At 53.9% G+C, this 20,860-nt stretch overlaps 1 protein-coding gene across 2 annotated transcripts in view; it reads left to right on the top strand.

Annotated features, from left to right (window-relative positions):
- The window catches only part of ADCY5 (adenylate cyclase 5), a 155,902-nt gene that overhangs the window by 92,542 nt on the left and 42,500 nt on the right, over nt 1-20,860 (top strand). For both annotated transcript variants that reach the window (XM_068980889.1, XM_068980882.1), the window contains exons 3-7: nt 830-951; nt 14,957-15,068; nt 16,615-16,742; nt 18,739-18,897; nt 19,740-19,881. In XM_068980889.1, the coding sequence (XP_068836990.1) occupies nt 830-951; nt 14,957-15,068; nt 16,615-16,742; nt 18,739-18,897; nt 19,740-19,881 (663 nt within the window). The remainder of the gene's footprint in view (nt 1-829; nt 952-14,956; nt 15,069-16,614; nt 16,743-18,738; nt 18,898-19,739; nt 19,882-20,860) is intronic.

Here is a 20,860-nt window from a genome sequence, read left to right as displayed (position 1 = left end):
GGGTGCGGGCAGAGGCTGCACACCCGGGGCGCAGCTGAACCTCTGGAGCAGGCAGGCCCCAGAGGAGAACTCAGAGAGGAGGCCACATCCAGACTCCATCAAGGGCTGACGTGACCCTCCCCCACTTCACAGGGAGGCCCTGGGCCCCTCTCCCTGCTTCCCTCCAACCTCCTCTTCAGCTGATCTTAATTCCTCAGTTTCTCCGGTCAGGGATCTTTCCTGTCCTCCTGGGCCACCATCCCGTGAAAATGGAGCACATCAGTCTCTAGTCCCCACGAAGTCCTCTGTGACCACCCCACTTCTCCCTAGCCTCAGACAGGTCCCCCTGCTCTGTGCCCCATAGTATCTGTAACGCAGGAGACCGGGAATTTGTGAAGGCGGAACCTGGCCCCAGTTATCACTCCTGGCACCCAGCGTGATGCCTGGAACACGGTCAGTTCGCAGTGAATATTTGATGACTGAATGAATCTCATCTAAAGCTCCAACAACCGCATCCCCATTTATATAAGCAACTGGAGGCTCAGAGAAGTTCAGTCATTTGCCCAAGGTCTTTGACCCAAGGTGCTTGGTATTACAGGCTCACCAGGAGTGCTTTTCTCCGTGTAACCGAAGAACCAGGAGGTGTCCCAGGGAGATGGGGGCCAGGTGGCCCTGAGGCATGTCTCTGCCCCCAGCATGCAAGTGTTAGCCCCCTGAGTTTGAGGAGAGCCTGAGAGGTTTTCCAGGGCCCTGCGGTGGGGACACAGGTGTGGAGGAGTGAAGCCTGGGGAGGGGAAGGGACTGCCAAGTTGGGGAGAGGCTATGATGAAAGCATCTGCTTCCCCTCCAGGAGCGGCTCCTGCTGTCTGTCCTTCCCCGTCACGTTGCCATGGAGATGAAAGCCGACATCAACGCCAAACAGGAGGATATGATGTTCCATAAGATTTACATCCAGAAACATGACAACGTGAGGTAGGGGCAAGGCTCGGGGGCGAGGGCAGGGTGGGAAGACTGAATCCCATAGGAGATGGTATGTCCCTTTCCTTCACTTCAAGAGGGCAAAGCCCAACCAGAGGGTCTGGTGGCTTTGGAATGTGTGTTGTCTGGGGCACCCCAGCCCTGCCCCTCTAGGTCTGTTAAGTGAATTAGTACTGTGGGGAGGAGGTGAGGCTGTAGGAAGGAGGGGAAAGGAGAAAACAACACCACCAGCTGTTGGAAAAACCCCTAGCCTAACAAGGAGGCAGAAAGCACAGACTTGGGACCTCAGGGTCACCATCATCATCTCAGTCTTCACCAGCATCCGGCATCTCTGGCAACCTCCATGCCTTCTAAGTCAGTGTGTGCCAGGCACTGCACCAGGCATTATCCACATCCTTGCTAATCCTGTCAGGAGGCTGACAGCACTGCGGGGTGGGGACCCTTATCAGCATCCTCTGTTTGGAGAATGAGCTCAGAATGGCTGAGACCCTTGCCCAAGGTCACTTGGCAGGGAGTGATAAAGCAGGGTGCACCAAGGTCTCCCCTCCCCGCCAAAGCCCATGTTCCTTTTACTGCCTGCTTGCTGCTTCCCTAGACAGAAGCGCTGACAGCAGGGACATGCAAACAGATGTAGATTAATAGAGTGCAAAATCTGCTTCTGCGTTCCACGGGGACATGAAGCGGTACCGTGGCCTTCATCCAGCATGGCTTCCTGGAGAGCCCGCTAATCCTCCCATATGCCCAGAAAAGGAGCTGCTATGTTTGCCTTTGGGCGGGTTCTTTCCTCCCTGGGTGAGTTTTCCTAGGACCCATGAGTCCTTGAAGGTTGACACAAAGACAACCTTCTGGAGCTTTGGGCTGAATTTTCAATAAAGGGGTTAAATAAAATAATTAAACTATTGTGCATGGATAAACACACACACACACTAATATGTATTAATAGAGTCAGATGAGGCTGATGGTGGGATGGGGAGCAGGCAGGTGTAGTCCTGTGGAGTGGGCAGAACCGCCCAGTTCCCAATGTGCCCCAAGACTGCCAGTCCTAACAGTGTGTCGTCCATCCATCTCCCAAAACAGATCTGAAGCCTTTGGAAGAAAACGGTACCTGCAGACCCTATTTGTTCTCAGTTTTCAAAGTATCCCATCCCCTCTGATGCCTACCACACTCCACCTTCAGGCAGGGAGATCGTGGCCAGCAGCAGCCTTGGGCTGTCAGGAAGAAAGCCGCCCTGGCTGAGTCTGCAGGCCCAGGAGTGTCCTGAGGGGCTGTGGGCTCAGGTGTGCTCCGTTCAACGTGATTGTGGGGTCCAGGCCTCGAAAGGTGGTGCTGATTCGAGGGTTTCTCTGCTCATCTCCTCATACCCGCGTCTGTCCTCATGTGGTAGGGTAATCACTAACAACAGCTAATACCTGTATGGAGCTTTCATGAAGACTGCACTGTTCTAAACACTTTTGTATATTCACTTAATCACCACAACAAACATAAGATGTTGGTACTATTATTATCTCCTTTTAACAGGTGAATAAATAGGCACAGATATTAACTTGTCCAAGATCGATAACAGTTAAGTGAGGGAATTGCCCCCAGAAAGCTTTTTGGTTTAGAAGTTTCCACCTGGCCTGATTACTAGACAGATGTTTTTTATCTGCCCAGCAGGAGGGGTTTGTATAATGGTTCTGTGGGAAGGAGGCTTGGGGAGCCCTCAGGAGGGAGGGTACTCAGAGAAGAGGAGGAGAGAGGTTTTCCACCTGCCTGTGTGTGATTGAGGAGCCAGGGGGGCCTTTCCTGCCTGATGGCTGCCCCTCAGATGTGAGGGTCCCCACCTTAGGACAGGTAAAGAAACAGCCTTCTCTATCAGAACAAGTCCCAGAGACCCAGGTTCAAGGGGTAAGAGGTAACCCACCAAGCATTCCAATACATACAAACCCCTGAGCTCCTCTGGAATTTTCTTTCTCGGTCCTGTCTTCACCACCCTTCTGGCCCCAGCATGGCTCTGTTCCAGGCCGAGCGTGGACAAAGAGTGCTTTTCTTGACTCCTCTTAGCACAGCAGAGCGTTCAGCAGATTTACTAAACTGTAAAGTGGAACACAAAGGAAATCCAGAAAATTCTTTGCCCAGAAACAGTCTGGCATTCAAGGCACAAAGTCTCAGCCTGGCCTGGCTGCCGCAGCTTTCACACCTGGCCACCTCTGCATCTCTGCCCAGCACTTTGCCCTCTCACCCCTCTGTCCTTCCACACGGCAGGGCAGCATCTCACCTCCCACCCCTCTGTTGCTGGCCCTTGGGCTCCCAGCCCTCCAGCAAGGGGGTTTGGTCAGAGAGGCTGACTCGGGCCTCTTCCAGAGGGACTGCCCCATGGAGTGGCCTACCCTCTGGGGAGCACCCCCGGCCCCTCCACTCCCACAGAGGCTGTGACTCTGGATCAGTGCAGGAGTCACAGAGTGGTGAGAGCATCTGCATGGCAAGAATCAGAATCAGACCCCAGCCATAGCGGGGTCATGTCTCTTCTGGAGTGTATCAGGATCAGTGACAACAATCAGGAGAGAGATGAAAGGAGAGAAAAGCTAAGAGGCCATCATTTTCACAGGGACAGACATAAGTCTGGCTCTAAAACTGCCAGGACCGGGGGTGGCTGGTAACATCAGAGGCCAGCCGTAAGCAATCATATGCAAATATCCCACTGGCCCCTTTCCCTGTTTCAGCAGCCACTGCCCAGTGCAGCTCTTGGGGAAACACATTGCTTGCTCTGTTTGGTCTCTGGTTTGGGGCTGAGCCTTTGGCTTCGGTTAGGGGTTGAGTAGTAGGTGGAGGAATGATTTTATGGTATAGGGATGCACGTTGGGGCTTGGCTTATGGTCCATTGATTAGCCCTAGGGCCCGGACTAGGCTGCCCTTCATGTCATTCCAGCCCTGCTGTGACCAGGGCAAATTATCAGCATCGAGCCACTCAGAACCTCAGTTTCTTCCTTTGTGTAGTAGGACAGAATAAGCCCCTACTTAAAATGGTTGTTAAAGAGTAAATGAAATAACACGAGGAAAGCGCTTAGCACACTCTCTGGCACAGAACGAGTGTTCAGTAATTGCGAGCAGCTATTATTGTTGTTACTGTTATTGTTATGATTATGATCACACTCCTATCAACAAAGAATGGCCTGGGGATTCTGGAGCTGGAGTGGAAGGGTGATAAGTCACATTCATCAATTCTCTGTGGAGTTATAATATTTAGAGAGGCCGATGACATGCTGTTCTCTAACCCCACCAAGAGCAAGGCCACGAGAATAAATAAATCAACTGTGTGGTGTGATGGTTTGGGCCTGGATCTAAGGGAGGGAAGAGACTAATGGGTGGCCGGAGAGCTTGGCCCTGGCAGGGAAGGGTGACAGATGGGTGCCCATCACTCTGCATGGCCTCACTCTCCCTTGGGCCTGAGGAGGATCCTTTTATCTCATCCAATTCCTGGGGTTCTGGGGAGGCCTGTTGGATGCACTGGTCCTGTGCATTGAGACTGGTCAGAGGCCACGGAACCCTCAAGACCCCCATGGAGTCCCCAGATGCCTCTCACGTCTGTTGTATGGTGACAGGTGGAGGTATCTCTGCCACTCTTGCTGGACAGGTCATCTGGGGCTGGGGCCATGCCTGGGTTCAGACCTGCAGCTTCAGAGCCCTCCTGCTGCAGCCACAGTGCCAGGGTCAGTGGAGGGCCATGCTGTCCCCACTCCTGGGACAGGGCCTCCAGATCATGCCAGTGGAGGCTGCTCGTGCCTGGGAGCTCCTGGTGCTCTGCTTTGGGAGGAGGGAGATGGAGACTGGAGGAAGAGGCACCTAGAGGAGGTACCACTTGGGGAAGCAGAATAAGGGTGCTGATGCAGCCAGAACCAGGATGCATCCGGGTTACCTTTGCCAAGAGGAGGAAGGAGTTACCTTTCCTCACTGTTGTGGAGGAAGAAGAGCATCTGTGTTGAGCAGGCTAGTTCATAACCCCCATGCCCCTTAGGAACTGTGGGGACTTGGGCAGGTCACCAAGTCTCAGCCTCAGTTCCTGCATCTGTGACGTGGGGATGGTGATGTCCACCCACTCATCCATCCAGCAGAAGTTTCATCTCTATCTGCTCGCTGGGAACCGCCGACTGTGCTCTCAGACACTCAGCTAGAGGCAGGAACCATGGTGGGAACTGAGGGGGGCTCTGGCTCTGTCATCAGGAAGCTCCCCTTCTGTTTGGGAGGACACACAAACAACAGAGAGTAAACTGGAGGCATGTCACACGGGGAGTGGAGCTGCTGAGCTGACACACGGACTCTGCCTTCTGGCAGAAGGTACAGTGCTAGACAACCCACCTCTCACCACTGGGGAGCAGTCTGTAAGAGGGGCCGGAGCTTTGCAAGGGTGCTGGGAGGGTAGAGGAGGTACGGGGTGTAAAGCCCCGGGCCCCGGAATGGGCTGCAGACTGTCTGCCCTGCGGAGGCAGAGCAGGCTCGTGTGTGGAAGAGGGTGTTAGCTCTCTGGCTTGAACGAGAGCCTCATTCTTAGAGACCCAGGAGCCCTGTGGGGCTGGAGTTGGGGGTCTTGTCTTGGCAGAGGGCTGCTGACCCAGGGTGGGGGTGGAGGTGAGTAACACCTCCTCCCTATGCAGTGGGGGTGTAGCAGGATCTGGGGAGGGCTGCCCTTCTCTCAGACCTCCCCACTCCCTTTCCTTCTCTCCCTGTCTATCCCCAACCTCCCCCTTTTAAGGTTATCGTCTCCTCTTCCATCTCCTTCAAGGACTTGGCTGCATCCCCAGGTCGCTCTGGCGTCTGGCTCCACTACGGCATGGTTCTGAATTATAATGACCACAAGACAATCTCAGATACCCATGGGTGGACTGTATACCCTGTGGGCAGAGAGGGGAAATGTTTGCCTCCCCACGTCCCTAGCCGATGGACAGACAGAAGTGTGGTCTACAAACATACAGGTTTCCTGTCTCCAATCTGAGTTTAAGAAAAGTATTCTTTCTTGTAGTGTGCATACGTGTGTGCTCAGTCGCTTCAGTCATGTCTGACTCTGCAACGCTATGGACTGTAGCCCGCCAATCTCCTCTGTTCATGGGGTTCTTCAGGCAAGAATACTGGAGTGGGTTGCCGTGCCCTCCTCCAGGGATCTTCCCAACCCAAGGATGGAACCCACATCTCTTGCATCTCCTTCATTGGCAGACAAGTTCTTTACCACCAATGCCACCTGGGAAGCCCTTTTCTTGTCATACTTCCTATCAATTATAGATATAAGTGGTCTTTATATTTTCATCTCATTCATGCCACAAACATTTTTTGAGCTGCTACTATGTGCCAGGCATGACTCAGAGTAGACGGAAAAGACATCGTGTTGCCCCTTAGAGAATGTTGAGCCCTCATCAGTGAGGTAAGGTGGAGCCGGGTGCTATGGGTTGATGACCCAGCTGGCCCCACTGGTGTTGAGTCTTTTCTTTTAATTAATCAATCAACTGATTAATTATTTTAGTTGTGGTAAAATATGCACAGTATACGATTTACCGTTTTAACCATTTTAAGGGTACAGTTCAGTGGTTTTAAGTATATTCACATTGTTGTACAGCCATCAGCCCATGCATCTCCAGAAGTTCTTTCCTCTTGTAGAACTGAAACTCCATACTCATTAAATACTAACTCCCCGTTCCTGCCCTTCCCCAGCCCCTGGCAACCACCATTCCACTTTCTACGAACTCGTCTATTTCTAGGTACCACATTTAAGTAGAGTTATGCAGTATTGGTGCTTTTGCGTCTGGCTTACTTCGCTTAATGTCTTTAAGGATCATCCATGCTGTAGACTATATCCTGTTTTCCTTTGTGTTTTAAGGCTGAATACCCTTCCATTGTATGTATCTACCACATTGTGCTTTTCTACGCATCCACTGATGGACTCTGGGGTTGCATCCCCCTCTTGGCTACTGTGAATAGTGCTGCTATGAACATGGGTACACAAATATCTCCTTGAGGCCCTACTTTCAATATTTTTGGGTATATACCTGGAAGTGAAACCCTACTTTCAATATTTTTGGGCATATACCTGGAAGTGAAATTGCTATTTCATATGGTCATTCTATTTCTTTTTTAAAAATTGCCTGTGTTTGACTTTGGCTCTGCTGGGCGTTCGTTGCTGTGAGGGCTTTCTCTAGTTGCGGTGAGCAGGGCCAACTTAGCTGCGGTGCACACGCTGCCAGTGCAGCAGCTTCTCTTGTTGCAGGGCACAACAAGGGTACTTGGGCTCAGCGGTCGTCGCGCACAGGCTTAGCTGCCTCACTGCATGTGAATTCCCCCCAGACCAGGGATCGAACCTGTGTCCCCTGCACTGGCAGTCAAATTCTTAACCACTGGACCACCAGGGAAATCTCAGTAATTCTATTCTAACTTTTTAAAGAACCCCATACTGTTTTCCATAGTGGTTCACGATTTTACCTTTGCACCAACAGTGCACAAAGGTCCCAATTTCTTCACATCCTTGCCCGGGACTGGGTCTTGACAACAGACCTAAGTTTGTCCTGGGGCATAGAATGGGGGTCAGTGGGGGGTGGAACCAGCACCTCTCTGCCTCTCAAAATGGGGGGCCCTGGAGGAAACTGGAAGACAGAGAAGTCAGGGCGCAGAGTCACTGACCAGTTAGACACGTCAGGCTGCCTTTGAAACAACTGAAATCAGCTGTGCTTTGTGATTCTGATTCTAATAAGAATTCAGACACAAGAAGGCTGATTCTGGGCAGAGTGAGTCAAAGAGGACATCGTGAAGATGAAAGGGTTAGAGTTAGGGCCTAAAAGAAGAATGTGAATTATTTTCCATCTTTTAAAACTTAACATTTTTATTATGCAAAGAACGTGTGTTCTTTGTAGGAAAATTGGAAAATAAAAGCAGCAAGAGAAGTAAATAGAAAGCACCCGTCTTATCACCACTGAGAGGCCCTGGTGCAGGGCCCCTCCCTTTAGGGAGCATCTCCCCAACTCTCCCCAGACTCTGGGAACAGAAGACCTGCAGCTGCTGTGGGCTTCACTGTCTGGGGAGGGAGAAGGGCTTGGGGCCAGAAGCAAGAGCAAGGGACTGGCGGGTGGAACTGAGTTCTGCCCGAGACCCTGAGGTCGGCAGTGAGGATTCCAGGACGTACCGTACCTTGACCCCAGTCCCCCTGGACCCAGTCCTAGTAGTCAGGCTTGTCTTAGGACTCACACTTTCTGAAGGCAGAGGTCCCATCTGTGGGAACAGAGAGGGCACGGCCGTCCCAGGGCAGCTTCTCCCCATAGGTGGGTGTGTGCCGACACCCAGGGTGCTCAGGTCCTCTCCTGGGCCTTCCGCCTTTGCCCTCCCAGCCTGCGGAGTCAGAGGGTCCTCTGGCTGCTCCCTGTTCTGACACCCTGCTTTAATCATTCTCCACTGCCCCTCGGGAAATGCCCAGTCATCTGGTGCCCATTCTCAGCCAAGTGTTGATAAGACCACACTTGATTGTGCTGCTCACCTAGGGCCTGGGGGTGGCCCATCACCCCCTCCTTTACCTTACAAGCGGCATGGAGCCGGCTGGCTCTCTGGGTTGCAGGGCTTGGAGCAAGTGGAGAGACGCTGAGGGGGCATCCCTCTCCGTCTAGAAGAGACCCCGGCCTGTGGCTGGGCCTCCCCAGCCTGCACAGTCAGGGCCTCCAGGGCCTTCCTGCCCTGCTTCCCCAGCACCTTCTGCTCCAGCTGGGCCCACCACCCTAGGAGCTGGGCTGAGACCTGGCTGTGCTCCCTTCCCAGCCCCCACCCGATGACCTGTTTCCCCAGAACCCCGCTCCTCCTGGGCCCACCTGGACAGATGGTTTGCCTCTTGGCATTTCTCAAGTTCCCTCTCTGTGCCAGATGGGGAACGCTGGAGCTCAGAGGGGTGGGCCCTCCTGCTGCCGCCTGCCCAGACACCCCCCTCCCCCCTCCCTCCACTCCTGGCTGCTCAGAAATGCTGTGGGATGCGGTTTCGGCACAGGAATAGGATCAGATGCCGGCAGCTCCAAGTCCTAGGGTCTGCTGCCAACAAGAGGGAACAACAGGGAGGAAAGGAAACGCGCTTAACCAAAAATGCGCATGGTAGGGCTGCAAGGAAGGGCCTTGTGGTAATTGGGATGAAAGGCCTGGCCACTCTTGCTTCTGAGTAGAAGGCAGGCTACCTGAGTGATGGATGGTGTGCAATTAGGGAGGCGTGAACAGCCGGGGTGGGCCTACCCAGCTTCTGCGTGCACCGGCCACGAGGGCCTGGTCGCGTTGCCAAGACAAGCTCTCATGTGGGAGCTAATCGATTAATTAGTACCTTAGTGCAAGTCTGGGCCCCACGCTGTTGTAAAATGGCCTTCGGAATCACGAAGGAGCAGATCGGGAAATCTTGGCCAGCAGAACAGACAGCCTGCCATTGGGTAAACCTCGTAAACCAGAGGAGTCTCCAGAAGTGACAGACACTGAACAGATTCATCCCCTCCTCATCCCAAGGCAGCAGAGGAGTGCGACTTCCCCTCTGACAGGAGGTGGGGGGACCATGGGGTGGGGGGCAGCGTTTCCATGTATGTGGAGGACAGGCTGCAGGGCTTGGGCTGGGGACCACTCCAAGCTTCCCTGCCAGTTACAAGTCTTGCTTTGAGCCCCCTCCTGCCTGACTGCTGGCCACTGTCACACCGTGGGAAGGAGGGGAGCAGGCCACTGCCCGCCCCCCCCCCCCCCCGATTCCTCAGCAGCTGTTGAAAGAACTTCTTTTATGGAAGAGTAGATCCCAGCGGGCTGGAGGGAGGCTCAGGCTTCCCAAGGCGCCATCCCCATGGCTGTTGTTTCTGACATCCCCTAGCTTGACCAGGAAGCTGCCTGGCCTCCTCGGTAACTATTTCACCATTTGTTCTCTGAACACTGCTGAGTGTCTGTGGGGTGACAGGCCGAGGGTTCCCCAGGCTTGTGTCTCAGATGACGTGCTTGGGACCCCAACAGGCCCAGTGTGATAGAAGGACAAGCTACTGGAGTTACTGATCCTGCTTCTTCCTTGCTTTAAACTATGACGAATCTCTTCTATTCTACAAATATATATCAAACATTGTGTAGGTTGAATTGTGTCCTCCTAAAAGACGGTGACTCAAATGGTAAAGAATCTGTGGGCAAATGCAGGAGACCCAGGTTCGATCCCTGGACTGCGAAGATCCCCTGGAGAAGGGAATGTCTACCCACTCCAGTATTCTTGACTGGAGAATCCCATAAACAGAGGAGCCTGGTGGGCTGCTGAGCATGGGGTCACAAAGAGTCAGACATGACTAACTGACTAACACTAAAAGATACAGAGTCCTGACCTGTGAACGTGAACTGAGTTGGAAATAGGGTCTTTGAAGTGAAGTGAAGTTAAGATGAGGGCTTGCTGGAGGGGGTGGGCCCCTGATCCAATATATGTGGTGCCCTTATAAGAAGAGGAAAATGTCATGCAGACCCAGATACATATAGAGAACGCCTTCTGCAGGGAGAGGCAGAGACTGGAGTGACACAGCTGCGTACAAGGATTGACAGCCATTCCTGAAAGGTAGAGAGGCAAGGAAGTATTCCATCGAAAGTCTCAGAGAAAGCATGGCTCTGCTGAGACTTTGACTTCGGATTTCTCGCCTTTAGACTTCTAGCCTCCTGCCTGCTGGACAAAACTGAGAAAATAAATGTCTGCTGTCTTAAACCACCCAGTTTGCTGTTCTTCGTTTTAGCAGCCCTAGGAAACCAACACAGGTACCTGCCGTGTGCTGGGTATTGTGCTGGGTGTGTGAGTGGGAACTGGGATGGACAGAGCAGAGGGCAAGGTGGGTGTGACCTGTCCTCATTCATGGTCATTCCAAATTTCATTGAGCAGTTCCTCTGTGTGCCAGACATTGTGCCAGGGGCCAGGATGTGGTGTTGAATGAAATAGACCAAAACTCCTCTTTCAAAGGCTTTACATTCTAGTGGAGAGAAACAGACAGGAGCATGATAATAAATATCAACAAGAAGAATAGCTAATAGATTAAGTGGTAAAAATGTAATGGAGACAAATACAGAAGGGAAGGGAGGTAGACGTATGGGAGGGGTTGTAGATTTAAGCAGGTTGGTGGAAGCCTTGAGGTGTCATGTAAACTAGTACAGTGGTTCTTAACCCTGGCTACATATAGAATCACCAGGGAAGATTACAATAAACAGAACAAAAACAATCAGTAGCAGAGCCCTGTCCCAGACCGATGAAGTCAGAATCTCCTGGGATATGGCGGGACCTCTCCATAGAAAAGCTCCCAGGGGATTCTGATGGACGGCAGGTCTGAGAGCCACTGGTTTAGTGAATGAGAGCTGCAGTGGAGAAAGGAATTCTCCAAGGCCCACCCAGGTGCCTATGAAGGAGACCGGTGGCAGGCCTGCCCGTGTCCATACGCAGCAGGCAGAGGCCCTCCTGGCTCAGTGGCTGGGAGAGCTCAGGCAGCTGTGGGCTGAGGATGCAGTGAAGCGAGACGCCCTGAGCCCTGGTCCACACACGTCTGCCTCGTGTTGTCCTCCTCCCGTCGTCTCCTGAGCCTGGTGCTGTGGGTTACCCTGCCCAGCAGCAGTCCTGCCTCTACCAGGGTGTTGTTCAGTCACCCAGTCGTGTCTGACTCTGAGACCCCATGGACGGCAGCACAGCAGGCTTCCCTGTCCTTCACCATCTCCCGGAGCTTGCTCAAACTCATGTCCGTCGAGTCCATGATGCCATCCAACCATCTCATCCTCTGTCGTCCCCTTCTCCTCCTGGCTTCAATCTTTCCCAGCATCAGGGTCTTTTCCAAAGAATTGGCTCTTCTGTGGCCAAAGTATTGGAGCTTCAGCTTCAGCATCAGTCCTTCCATTGAATATTCAGGGTTGATTTCCTTTAGGATTGACTGGTTTGATTTCCTTGCTGTCCAAGGTACTCTCAAGAGTCTTCTCCAGCATCACAATTCAAAATAATCAATTCTTTGACACTCAGTCTTCTTTATGGTCCAGCTCATCTCACATCTGTACATGAATACTGGAAAAACCACAGCTTTGACTATGCAGACCTTTGTCGGCAAAGTGATATCTCTGCTTTTTAATACACTGTCTAGGTTGGTCATAGCTTTTCTTCCTAGGAGAAAAGCTCAGTTGGGAATTATTTTCCCTTCCCACCGTGGCGGAGACTAATCAACCCCCAAAGCCAGGCTTCTGCTGTGTAGCCTGGGATCCAGTGTGGAACAGCCAGTGGGCCTGGTGTCTGCCAGCTTTGCAATCAAAACCTGATGCTTATGAAGGTGTTCCTTGACTGAGCAGTTGATTTTGACTCCTACTTCCCCTGGCTTTGATTTCTTGAGAGTTAAAGAAGAATCTCCAGAACAGCTATATAACGGTTCTTTCGCATAGACTGGGAGAGACCTTTCCCCTTCCCTGGGTGGGGTGGGGCCGCCTGAGAGACTGAGAGCCAGGGAGCTGGCTGGTGGGAGGGGTTGTGGTCAGCACTTACTTAAGGAGCTGGGATCATCACCAGTGTGGATTTCCAGGCGCCAGGCATCAGAGCCTCGTGGGGGCTCCGGCTCCCTTTCATCCTCTGAGCCCCTGCCCTGTGACTGCCCCTCTGGAGCAGCTGGACTGATTCCTGAGTCCTGTGGGCTCACCCACAGTCTCTCTACTCTTCTCCCTCCTTAGCTTCGCCTCCTTCCCCCTCATTTGTCTCCTCTCGAACCAGCTTCCCCAGGTCACCCACCCTCTTTGCCTGTCCTTCTGAACATGTCTGCTGGTCTCCACTGGGATCAGAGTAGCTGGTGGAGCTGGGAAGCTGGGAAACAGCACTGAGCTCCAGCCCAGGGGCTGCCTTCTCACACTTTTCTTGTACTTGCCTGGCCCAAGTCCCAGGAGGCACTCCCACTTCCCGTCATGTGCAAGCTGGTGCCCAGCGTGTCCCCTTGTGATGGAGTCCTGTACTTGCCCACCTGGGGCGGCCCACACCCACCCCTCCACCTCCCTCCACCCCATACACAATGCCAGACCAGAGCATTATGCTTTTACTCACTTAAGATGACTGTGGGGTCAATAGACAGTGTAACATTTATTGGCTTAACACCACAACACCTGGACTGTGGAGCCAGGCAACCTGGCTCTAGGCAGCTGACTTGACCTCTCTGTGCTTTAGTTTTTTTTACCTAAAAAAGGATTCCTACCTCATGGGGTGGTTATGAGGCTTAAATGAGTTAATACATGTAAAACGTTTAGTACAGTGTCCAACTATTTTAAGACGTTATTATCCAGGTACGATGAGGCTAACAGACCAGGAGACAGCTGCCATTGAAAAGAGAGCTTGTTACTCCCAGGTCCGGAGAAGAGAGGGCACACTGTGCCGTGGGCGGGGGCACTCGGGGATACATGGGGGTCCGTCAGGGGGTAGAGTGAGGAGAAACGTGGGCAAAACCTCTGTTATGGTTTCTGCAGGAATGAACAGGAAAGGGAGAGTCAGCGGGCTTCTGATTGTCTAGTTTTATAATAATGTCAGTGGGCTCTGGGGCACAGGACTGTCCCACGTCACCTGGCACCGGTCCCTGGGGTGATGAGGGCAGGGGAGTGATGGCCCAAGTGTGAGGATCTGACTGGGGTGGGAGGCTCTGGACTCTTAGGCAAGTGGTTAAGCATCTCGAGCACCTGGCTGGCCCGGGAGGGGCAGGCTCCCCAGGTCAGCAAGGCCCCAGATGTCAGACAGCAGAATGAAAAGACATGCTTCGTGCACAAACACACAGTATCCAAATAAAACGACAAGATACGTTTAGTTCTACATTCTGGTGTGAAGTGAGACTGTCGGTCTGGAGCCTCGAGACCTGCGTGGCTCAGAGAAGAGAGCACAGGCCGTGGGGAGGAGCCCCCCCGCTGCCGTCCACAGCTCCTCTCGAGGGTCCACCCCCTTGTCCTGGGACGGGGACATCGGGACCTCCTTCAGTGCTGCCTAGAGGGCCCTGGCCCCCGGGCGTGGCCACCAGGAACAGCTCGGCTCACAAGAGCTATTACATTTCTGCATCCATTTTAAGAAAAAGCTCTCAGAGCCTTTACACGTTCTGGCCCCGGGGCCTCACCTCTGAGAGTCTGTTTCGAAAGAAAAGGAAGACATGCTGAATCTCAGGAACGGATGAAAGATCACACCACAAAATACAGGGACCAGCAGGCGCACCAAGGAGCTCAGGGGTGAGACCGAAGGAGCTGGCGGGACAAGGGGGGGCTTCCCTCGATGCTCACTGGCTGCATCTTCCTCTCCCTCTTCCCTCGGCCTCTTTGTTCTGTCTCTGCTAGAGCAGGGATCCCCAACCTCTGGGCTGAGGACCGGCACCTCCTGTCAGATCAGCGGCAGTGTTTGATTAGAAATAAAGTGCACAATAAATGCAATGTGCTTGAATCATCCCCAAACCATCCCCACTCCCCCTAGTCTGTGGAAAAGTTGTCTTCCGTGAAATCGGTCCCTGGTGCCAAAAAGATTGGGGACCGCCATGCTGGAGGACTCCCTCGGGGTGGAGGGCCTGGGTTGGGATTCCCTTGTGTATGGAGTTGGGAAGTGAGACGTCTGTGAGGCTCCCATTAGGGCCTGAACACTTTCCAGACAAGAGGAACCAAAGACCCCTCTCTGACCCAGCTACCTTGAGGGGGCTGCCCAGGAATCAGATGGGGGGCAGGCCTGAGAGGTGGCTGAGGATGGGGGGCCCCTGCCCTGTTGGGTGGCCTCAGGCAGAAGCACACGTTCCCAGGCCTCTGCCTTCCCTTTCCTCCTGGGTCGGGGGTGAGGGTACAGGGAGATTCAGAGAGAAGGGCTGACCCGGCATTTCCCCGCCAGCTGGGAAAGGCCGCCAGTGTCAGCTGTCTCTCTGTCCCCTCCCCAGCAGCCACCTGGAGCTCCCAGGACTCTTGCCGGCCAACGGTCCTCCTAAGGCAGAGGGTAGCCCTGGCTGTGCCCCCCCAGACCTTCCTCCCTCACAGGGGTCTTCCCCCCTGTCTCCCCAGCATCCTGTTTGCTGACATCGAGGGTTTCACCAGCCTGGCATCCCAGTGCACTGCCCAGGAGCTGGTCATGACCCTCAATGAGCTCTTCGCCCGCTTCGACAAGCTGGCTGCGGTGAGTCCCCCCATCCCCCTGTGCCCGCCACTGCCCTGGGGCTCCTGTGTGCCAGAGCCAGGGCCGGAAGGGTGGCCTGATCTGGGTTGCCGGGGGTAGGGTGCTGCGGGGCGGCCACTGGAACTGGTGAACAGGGCTGCACAGGCTGTGGCTGCGTGTTCTCCTGCCCTGCGCCCGCCCCGACCACCCACTCAGAGGCGCTCGCACGGTGTCACCAGCCCAAAGGGAATGAGCCCTCCACCAGCAGACAGGAGGGGAGGTCTGCAGGGACTGTGGCCCAGACCCCAGAATTTGTGGAATTTGTGTTTGGGGGAGCAAATTCGGTGCCACACAGTCACTTTCCTGATGAAGTTAGCCAGAGTGATTAAAAAAAGAGAGAGGGAGTCTGAATCTCTACTGGCCTGCAAACAGCTGTGTGTCACCCCTGTCTGGGACTTCCAGAAAGAGGACTCCCTGATGTTGGGACAGATTGGAAGTGCCCCCCAACCCCGCCCAGACAAGGAGTGCGACGGACACATTGGTTCATCAGTCCCTGCCTACACTCCGCTGTCCTTTCCCAGCCTTTGTGGCTTTGAGTCACGCTCTGTGCCTTTGGAGAGTCCTATATCGCGGGCACTTACTGCAGTGTCCCCTGGCATGTGGACATGTCCCTGGGCAGTCACAGGATGCCAGGCCAGATCACGGATGAGAGCCGGTGCCAGGGTCTCTGAGGGCATTGACGGGGGGGCCTCACACCTCACTGATTTTATCACCGAACATGGGCAAGGTGAACGGCAACATGCTCGGCCCTTGGGCGTAGGAAGGGCCTTAAAGGAGAGTCCAGGGCACACAAATACTTGGGTTCCAGCGTCCCAGCTTCGTGAAATAACTTCTGGGATGCAGGCTGGGACAGCTCTGAATTGGTGATTAATGACAGTCCAACTCAATCCCAATTACTCATCAATTGCAGCCTGCGGGGTGACCCTGCATCTGGCGGGGGCTTCCGCTCATGGTGGTCTTAGCACACACGTGCTCACGGGCTTAGCAAAACTCCCTTGGATAAAAGATTCCAGGCTGAGGGTCAGCTGAGATTTAGTTAAATCTTGTTTCTGCTTCAGTTTTTCATAAAAGGAGAGTCACAAAACTGTTAGTAGAACCTTCGGCCAAGAGTCGAAGCATGCCCCAGGGCTGGAGTGGGATGGGGCCCTTGCTCTCAGCTTGGGGCCTCTCATACTGATGCGTCTGCCACCTTCGCTGCCACACTGAGCCAGCTGCATTCTCCTTGGGCCTCAGCTGTGGCCATAAAAGTGAGTTCCTGAGCCTGGGTGGCGGCGGGAGGTGCTGGAATGCTTCTCTAGGGCTGTTCGGCCTGTCCTCTGTCCCCCACGGCTCCCGATAAGCCTGTCCCAGGGCTGTGGCCTCACTTCGTGCCAGTCCTGGGTCTGTGCTCGCTGCCCTAAAAGGCAAGTTATTCCAGGCACAGGGTGAATCTGTTTGCTTCCTGTTTCTTTCCCTCCCACTTCTCTTTCCTGCTATTTTTAATTTTTAAAATTAATTTGCTTTCCAGGAGAATCACTGTTTACGTATTAAGATCCTGGGAGATTGTTATTACTGTGTCTCAGGGCTGCCTGAAGCCAGGGCTGACCACGCCCACTGCTGCGTGGAGATGGGCATGGACATGATCGAGGCCATCTCGTAAGTGCCCATCTCCAGGGTGACTGCCTGCTTGTAAGGACATGTCCATCTCCAGGGGTCTGCCCGTCTGCTGTCCCACAGCCCGAGTAACTGACTCACATTGAACTGGTGGATGCAGGGAAACAGTGGGGCAAAGCCACATCCCAAGGACCCTGGCCACCCTGGAGGGTTGATCCACACCTGCAGGCCTTGCGTCTTCGCCTGGGAAGCTCTGCACACAGGGACCTGTCCTGGGAGAAGGGAGGGCTTTGCAGACCCCAGGGCACCAGGAGGTGTGCAGCCACCCCTCCAGGAGACGGGGACTGGCTGGCAGTCGCGCTGTGCCCTGTGCTGTGAGAGTGCCTACCACTCTAGCCCCTATGTCTTCTCAGAGCCAATCAGCCAAGGGTAGAAGTCACCAGTCCCATTTCTTCACAGATAAGAAAGGTTGGGCTCCCAGGAGCTAAATAGCTCCCCAGGGTAATACTGCTAGGCAGGTGGATGCGGACACAAATTTCCCATTTAAGAAAATCCATCCTTCCTGGGAACAATAGCAAGCAGGATCTTTGGGCCAGTTCTTGATCACTGCTGACCACAGAAGAAGCCCCAGTCATTAAACAACATGGACAATCCAAGCTTATAGTCAGTCAAGGGAGAGGATCAGAGATTGCACCCAGGATCAATAATTGTGAGTTTTAGAAGTAGCCTGGGTGGGGCAAAAGAAAAGCCACAGTGGGCAAGGTCAGAGGTCAGAGTAGCTGGCCCAGGAGGTGGCCGGGTCCATCCTGTTTGGCTTGGTTCCTTTTGGTGGTGTTTTCTGAGTTCCCCTGCATGCCTGGGCTAGATACGGGGCCAGAAGCATGGAGTCCATTGAGGGAGAGAGACCAGGACTCCTGCTCTCTGATACCAGGCATGCCCAGTGGACACCATCAGGTAAGAGAGGCAAACTGCAGCAGAGGGCCCAGGATAGGGCGGTTGATTCCACTGGGAGGACCAAGGGAGGCTTCATAAAGAAGGTGGCCTTGGAGTTAAGCCAAAAATGCAGAATGAGAGAGACGTTAACCTAAACAAGTGTCCAGAGGTCTTGTGAACGGAAGACACAGCTCCAGCAAAGGTATTGGCAGAGTTGATCCCAGGACGGGAGAAATGCTGGGTGACCTAAGAATTCCCTGTGGTAGGTATCAGCCTCTTGGTGGTAGGGTGGGGCAAGAGCTGGAGTCCACATAGTGGTCCTGCCCACCAGGCCAAGTCAGACTGCCAGCCCCATGGCTGGCTTAGTGGGCCCATATGCAGGGCGTCAGGGAGGGTCCAGGCCCCTAAAAAGTGCAAATGTGAGCCTCCCCCCAGAGCACCAGCTCCCTCTCCTGTGCCCCAGACACACACCCAGAGCTGCTGAGCTTCCATCCGACTCCCCCTCCTACAGAGGGCCCACCCATCTACTGGGGACCCCCGGGTACGCGCATGGTGCCTGTGGTGGGGTTGGAGCTGTCTTCTAGCATGTGGAGACTCCTGGTCCCCTGCACCTGCCCCAGCTTCCTTTCTTTCCTGGGCAGGGTCTCTCCATCATCCTGCTAATGTCGAAGAAGCAGCCATGTGGATAAATCTGACAATTATATGAATGGAGTTTGGAGTAACTGTAACTTTCCTGTTGACTCAAATCGGCACTAACGTGCGCTTGCATTTTCAGAACACAACTTAGTTGACTGAGGGTGGCGCTGACTCAGGTGTCCTAGCTGTCGGGGGGAAAGCAGTGGGGCCTGGATTCTAGTGTGAGGTGCTGCGCCACCTTGTGGGCAAGATGGGAAACAGCGCTCTCACAGTTTATAGCCACTGAGCATCAAGGGCTCAGCCCTTGCCCTTCAGGTAGAACAGTTTGAGACTCTGGACTTGGGCTGGCCCAGAGAGAAATGACCCTTTGACCCCTGCACCTTCTCACGCACCCTGACCCCACGGCTTCCAGCCACCCCCACTCTCTGCGCCTGGCCTCTTCCCAGCCTTACCCCTGCTCCATCCCCAGGCTGGTCCGGGAGGTGACAGGTGTGAACGTGAACATGCGTGTGGGAATTCACAGCGGGAGAGTGCACTGCGGTGTCCTCGGCCTCAGGAAGTGGCAGTTCGATGTCTGGTCTAACGATGTTACACTGGCCAACCACATGGAGGCTGGAGGCAAGGCGGGGTGAGTGAGTGACCAGCGTCCTGCCTGACCCCACCCAGGCGGGTCTTGTGGGAGGGGCCAGGATGGACTTGACCTGGTAGCTGTGGCCCTGGGGGCGGCAGAATCAGCTACCAGTGGGATTCCTCTAGTAGCTGAGCGCTGACGCCACACACGGCAGTTTGTAGGGAGAGCGTCCCAACGCTCACCTAGTGTTCACCAGAAAATATTTACACAGAACCTGGTGGCCTGTTTTGAGATGCAGGAGGTAGCATAGACTTCTAGACGGGGGAGGAACCCTGGGGGGGATGGCCAGGACATACGGAGGTGGAAGGTGTGCTGGCCCAGCACAAGGGGCAGTATGGGGACAGATGAGGAAGGCAGGGTTGGGGGAGGTGCTAGGCTGGGGACAGGCATAGGTGGAGGAAAGCCCAGTACTTCCAAGGAGTGGAAGTAGAGCAGATGGCCTTTTAGGAACCAGTGGGAGAAACAGGACGCTCATGCCAGGCTGGAGAATTTGGACACAATCCTGTAGTCAGCAAGAGCCACCGCTGGCTTCTGCAGCTTTGTGAGACTGGAGGCCGTGTTCTCCTGGCAGGCTGACATGTTACTTTATTGTAATAACATGATGCTGATGTGCTATGGTGTGGTCTCATCGGACGCGAGCTGGGGCGGGGCCCACCGAGCCATCTTGATGACTTGGAGGGATACAGTCCCTTGAGGGACCCAGGTAGGGGTGAGCATTTGAGCCAGAGCTCTGGGACTTGAATGATAACTCAGGCAGTGGCAGTTTGGTTCTGCACAGGAGCGGGGGTTCTGAATTCATATCTACTGCCCTCCTCTCCCTGCTTGCCTCCCCACCCTAGACGCATCCACATCACCAAGGCCACACTCAACTACTTGAATGGTGACTACGAGGTGGAGCCAGGCTGTGGGGGCGAGCGCAACGCCTACCTCAAGGAGCACAGTATCGAGACCTTTCTCATCCTGCGCTGCACCCAGAAGCGGGTCCGGGGGCCAAGGGCTGGGTGGGGTTGGGCGTGGGCAGGGGCCTGCGGTGGAGGTGGGGACGATGGAAGAGCTTCATTCCTTGTGGGAGGAATGTTTCTTGGCCTGCTGCTTCCTTCTCCTCTTACTCTTTCCTTGAGTCAAGTCCCGACGCAGTCGTGGTTCCTGCATCTCCAGAAGGACATGAGAGCCACAGAGGCTTAGCAAAGGCTGATGGCGAACAGGAGATGATTTCATTTTACTCCTGTTGCGAAAATGCCGCAGACCTCAGATCAGTTAGTAACAGCGCAACAGAATGCCATGAGATGAACATGAGGCACCAGGGTATACAGTGCCCTTTATTTCCAGCTCATTCCTTGTTCATTGCCTAACTAGGCTGATCTTGCTCTCTTTCCGCCTGTACTTATATATCTGTTTCTTCATACTCTGTCCTTCCCTCCTCTCACTTTCTAGTCTTTCTTCTTCCTTCTTTTGTCTCAGCCCACACTTGCCAAAATATAAAACAGAATTATTAGCAGACTTCAGTGTTCTATTTTTAATAGTGTCATGTTCCATGTTCTTAATTTTTAAAGCAAATGGGAGCATTTTCTATTTTACCCGCTTTATATTTCTCCCTAGATTGAAATGCCTTTTACTTATAAATCTTCCAATTGAATTTATCTGTTGGTCAGAGCCCTTTGATAGAGAAAACTTCCCTGTTTCTTTCCTAAGGAGTTAGACTAACGACAAAATTAAGCTGTGAGAAAATTCCAGCGAAAGCCTTGGAGACAGCAAAAGTAGATCTTTCAAAGTGGGCAGAGTTGTTTGAGGCAGGCACCCACCCAGGGAGGGGCATCAGGGGGGTGCCCCACCCTCTCTGGGCAGCCCAGCACATGGATCCTGGCTACGGGGAGTGGGGTAGGGGGGATGTTGAGGAGGGTCCCTGAGGGAGCTGTATCAGGCCTGCCAAAGACACCTGGGAGAGGGATGGGAGGGTGTA

The sequence above is a fragment of the Capricornis sumatraensis genome, chromosome 1 (assembly GCF_032405125.1).
Source record: "Capricornis sumatraensis isolate serow.1 chromosome 1, serow.2, whole genome shotgun sequence".
Classification (NCBI taxonomy): domain Eukaryota; kingdom Metazoa; phylum Chordata; class Mammalia; order Artiodactyla; family Bovidae; genus Capricornis; species Capricornis sumatraensis.
Note: the sequence above shows the minus strand (reverse complement) of the source record. Positions and strands in the feature narration are given on the sequence as shown.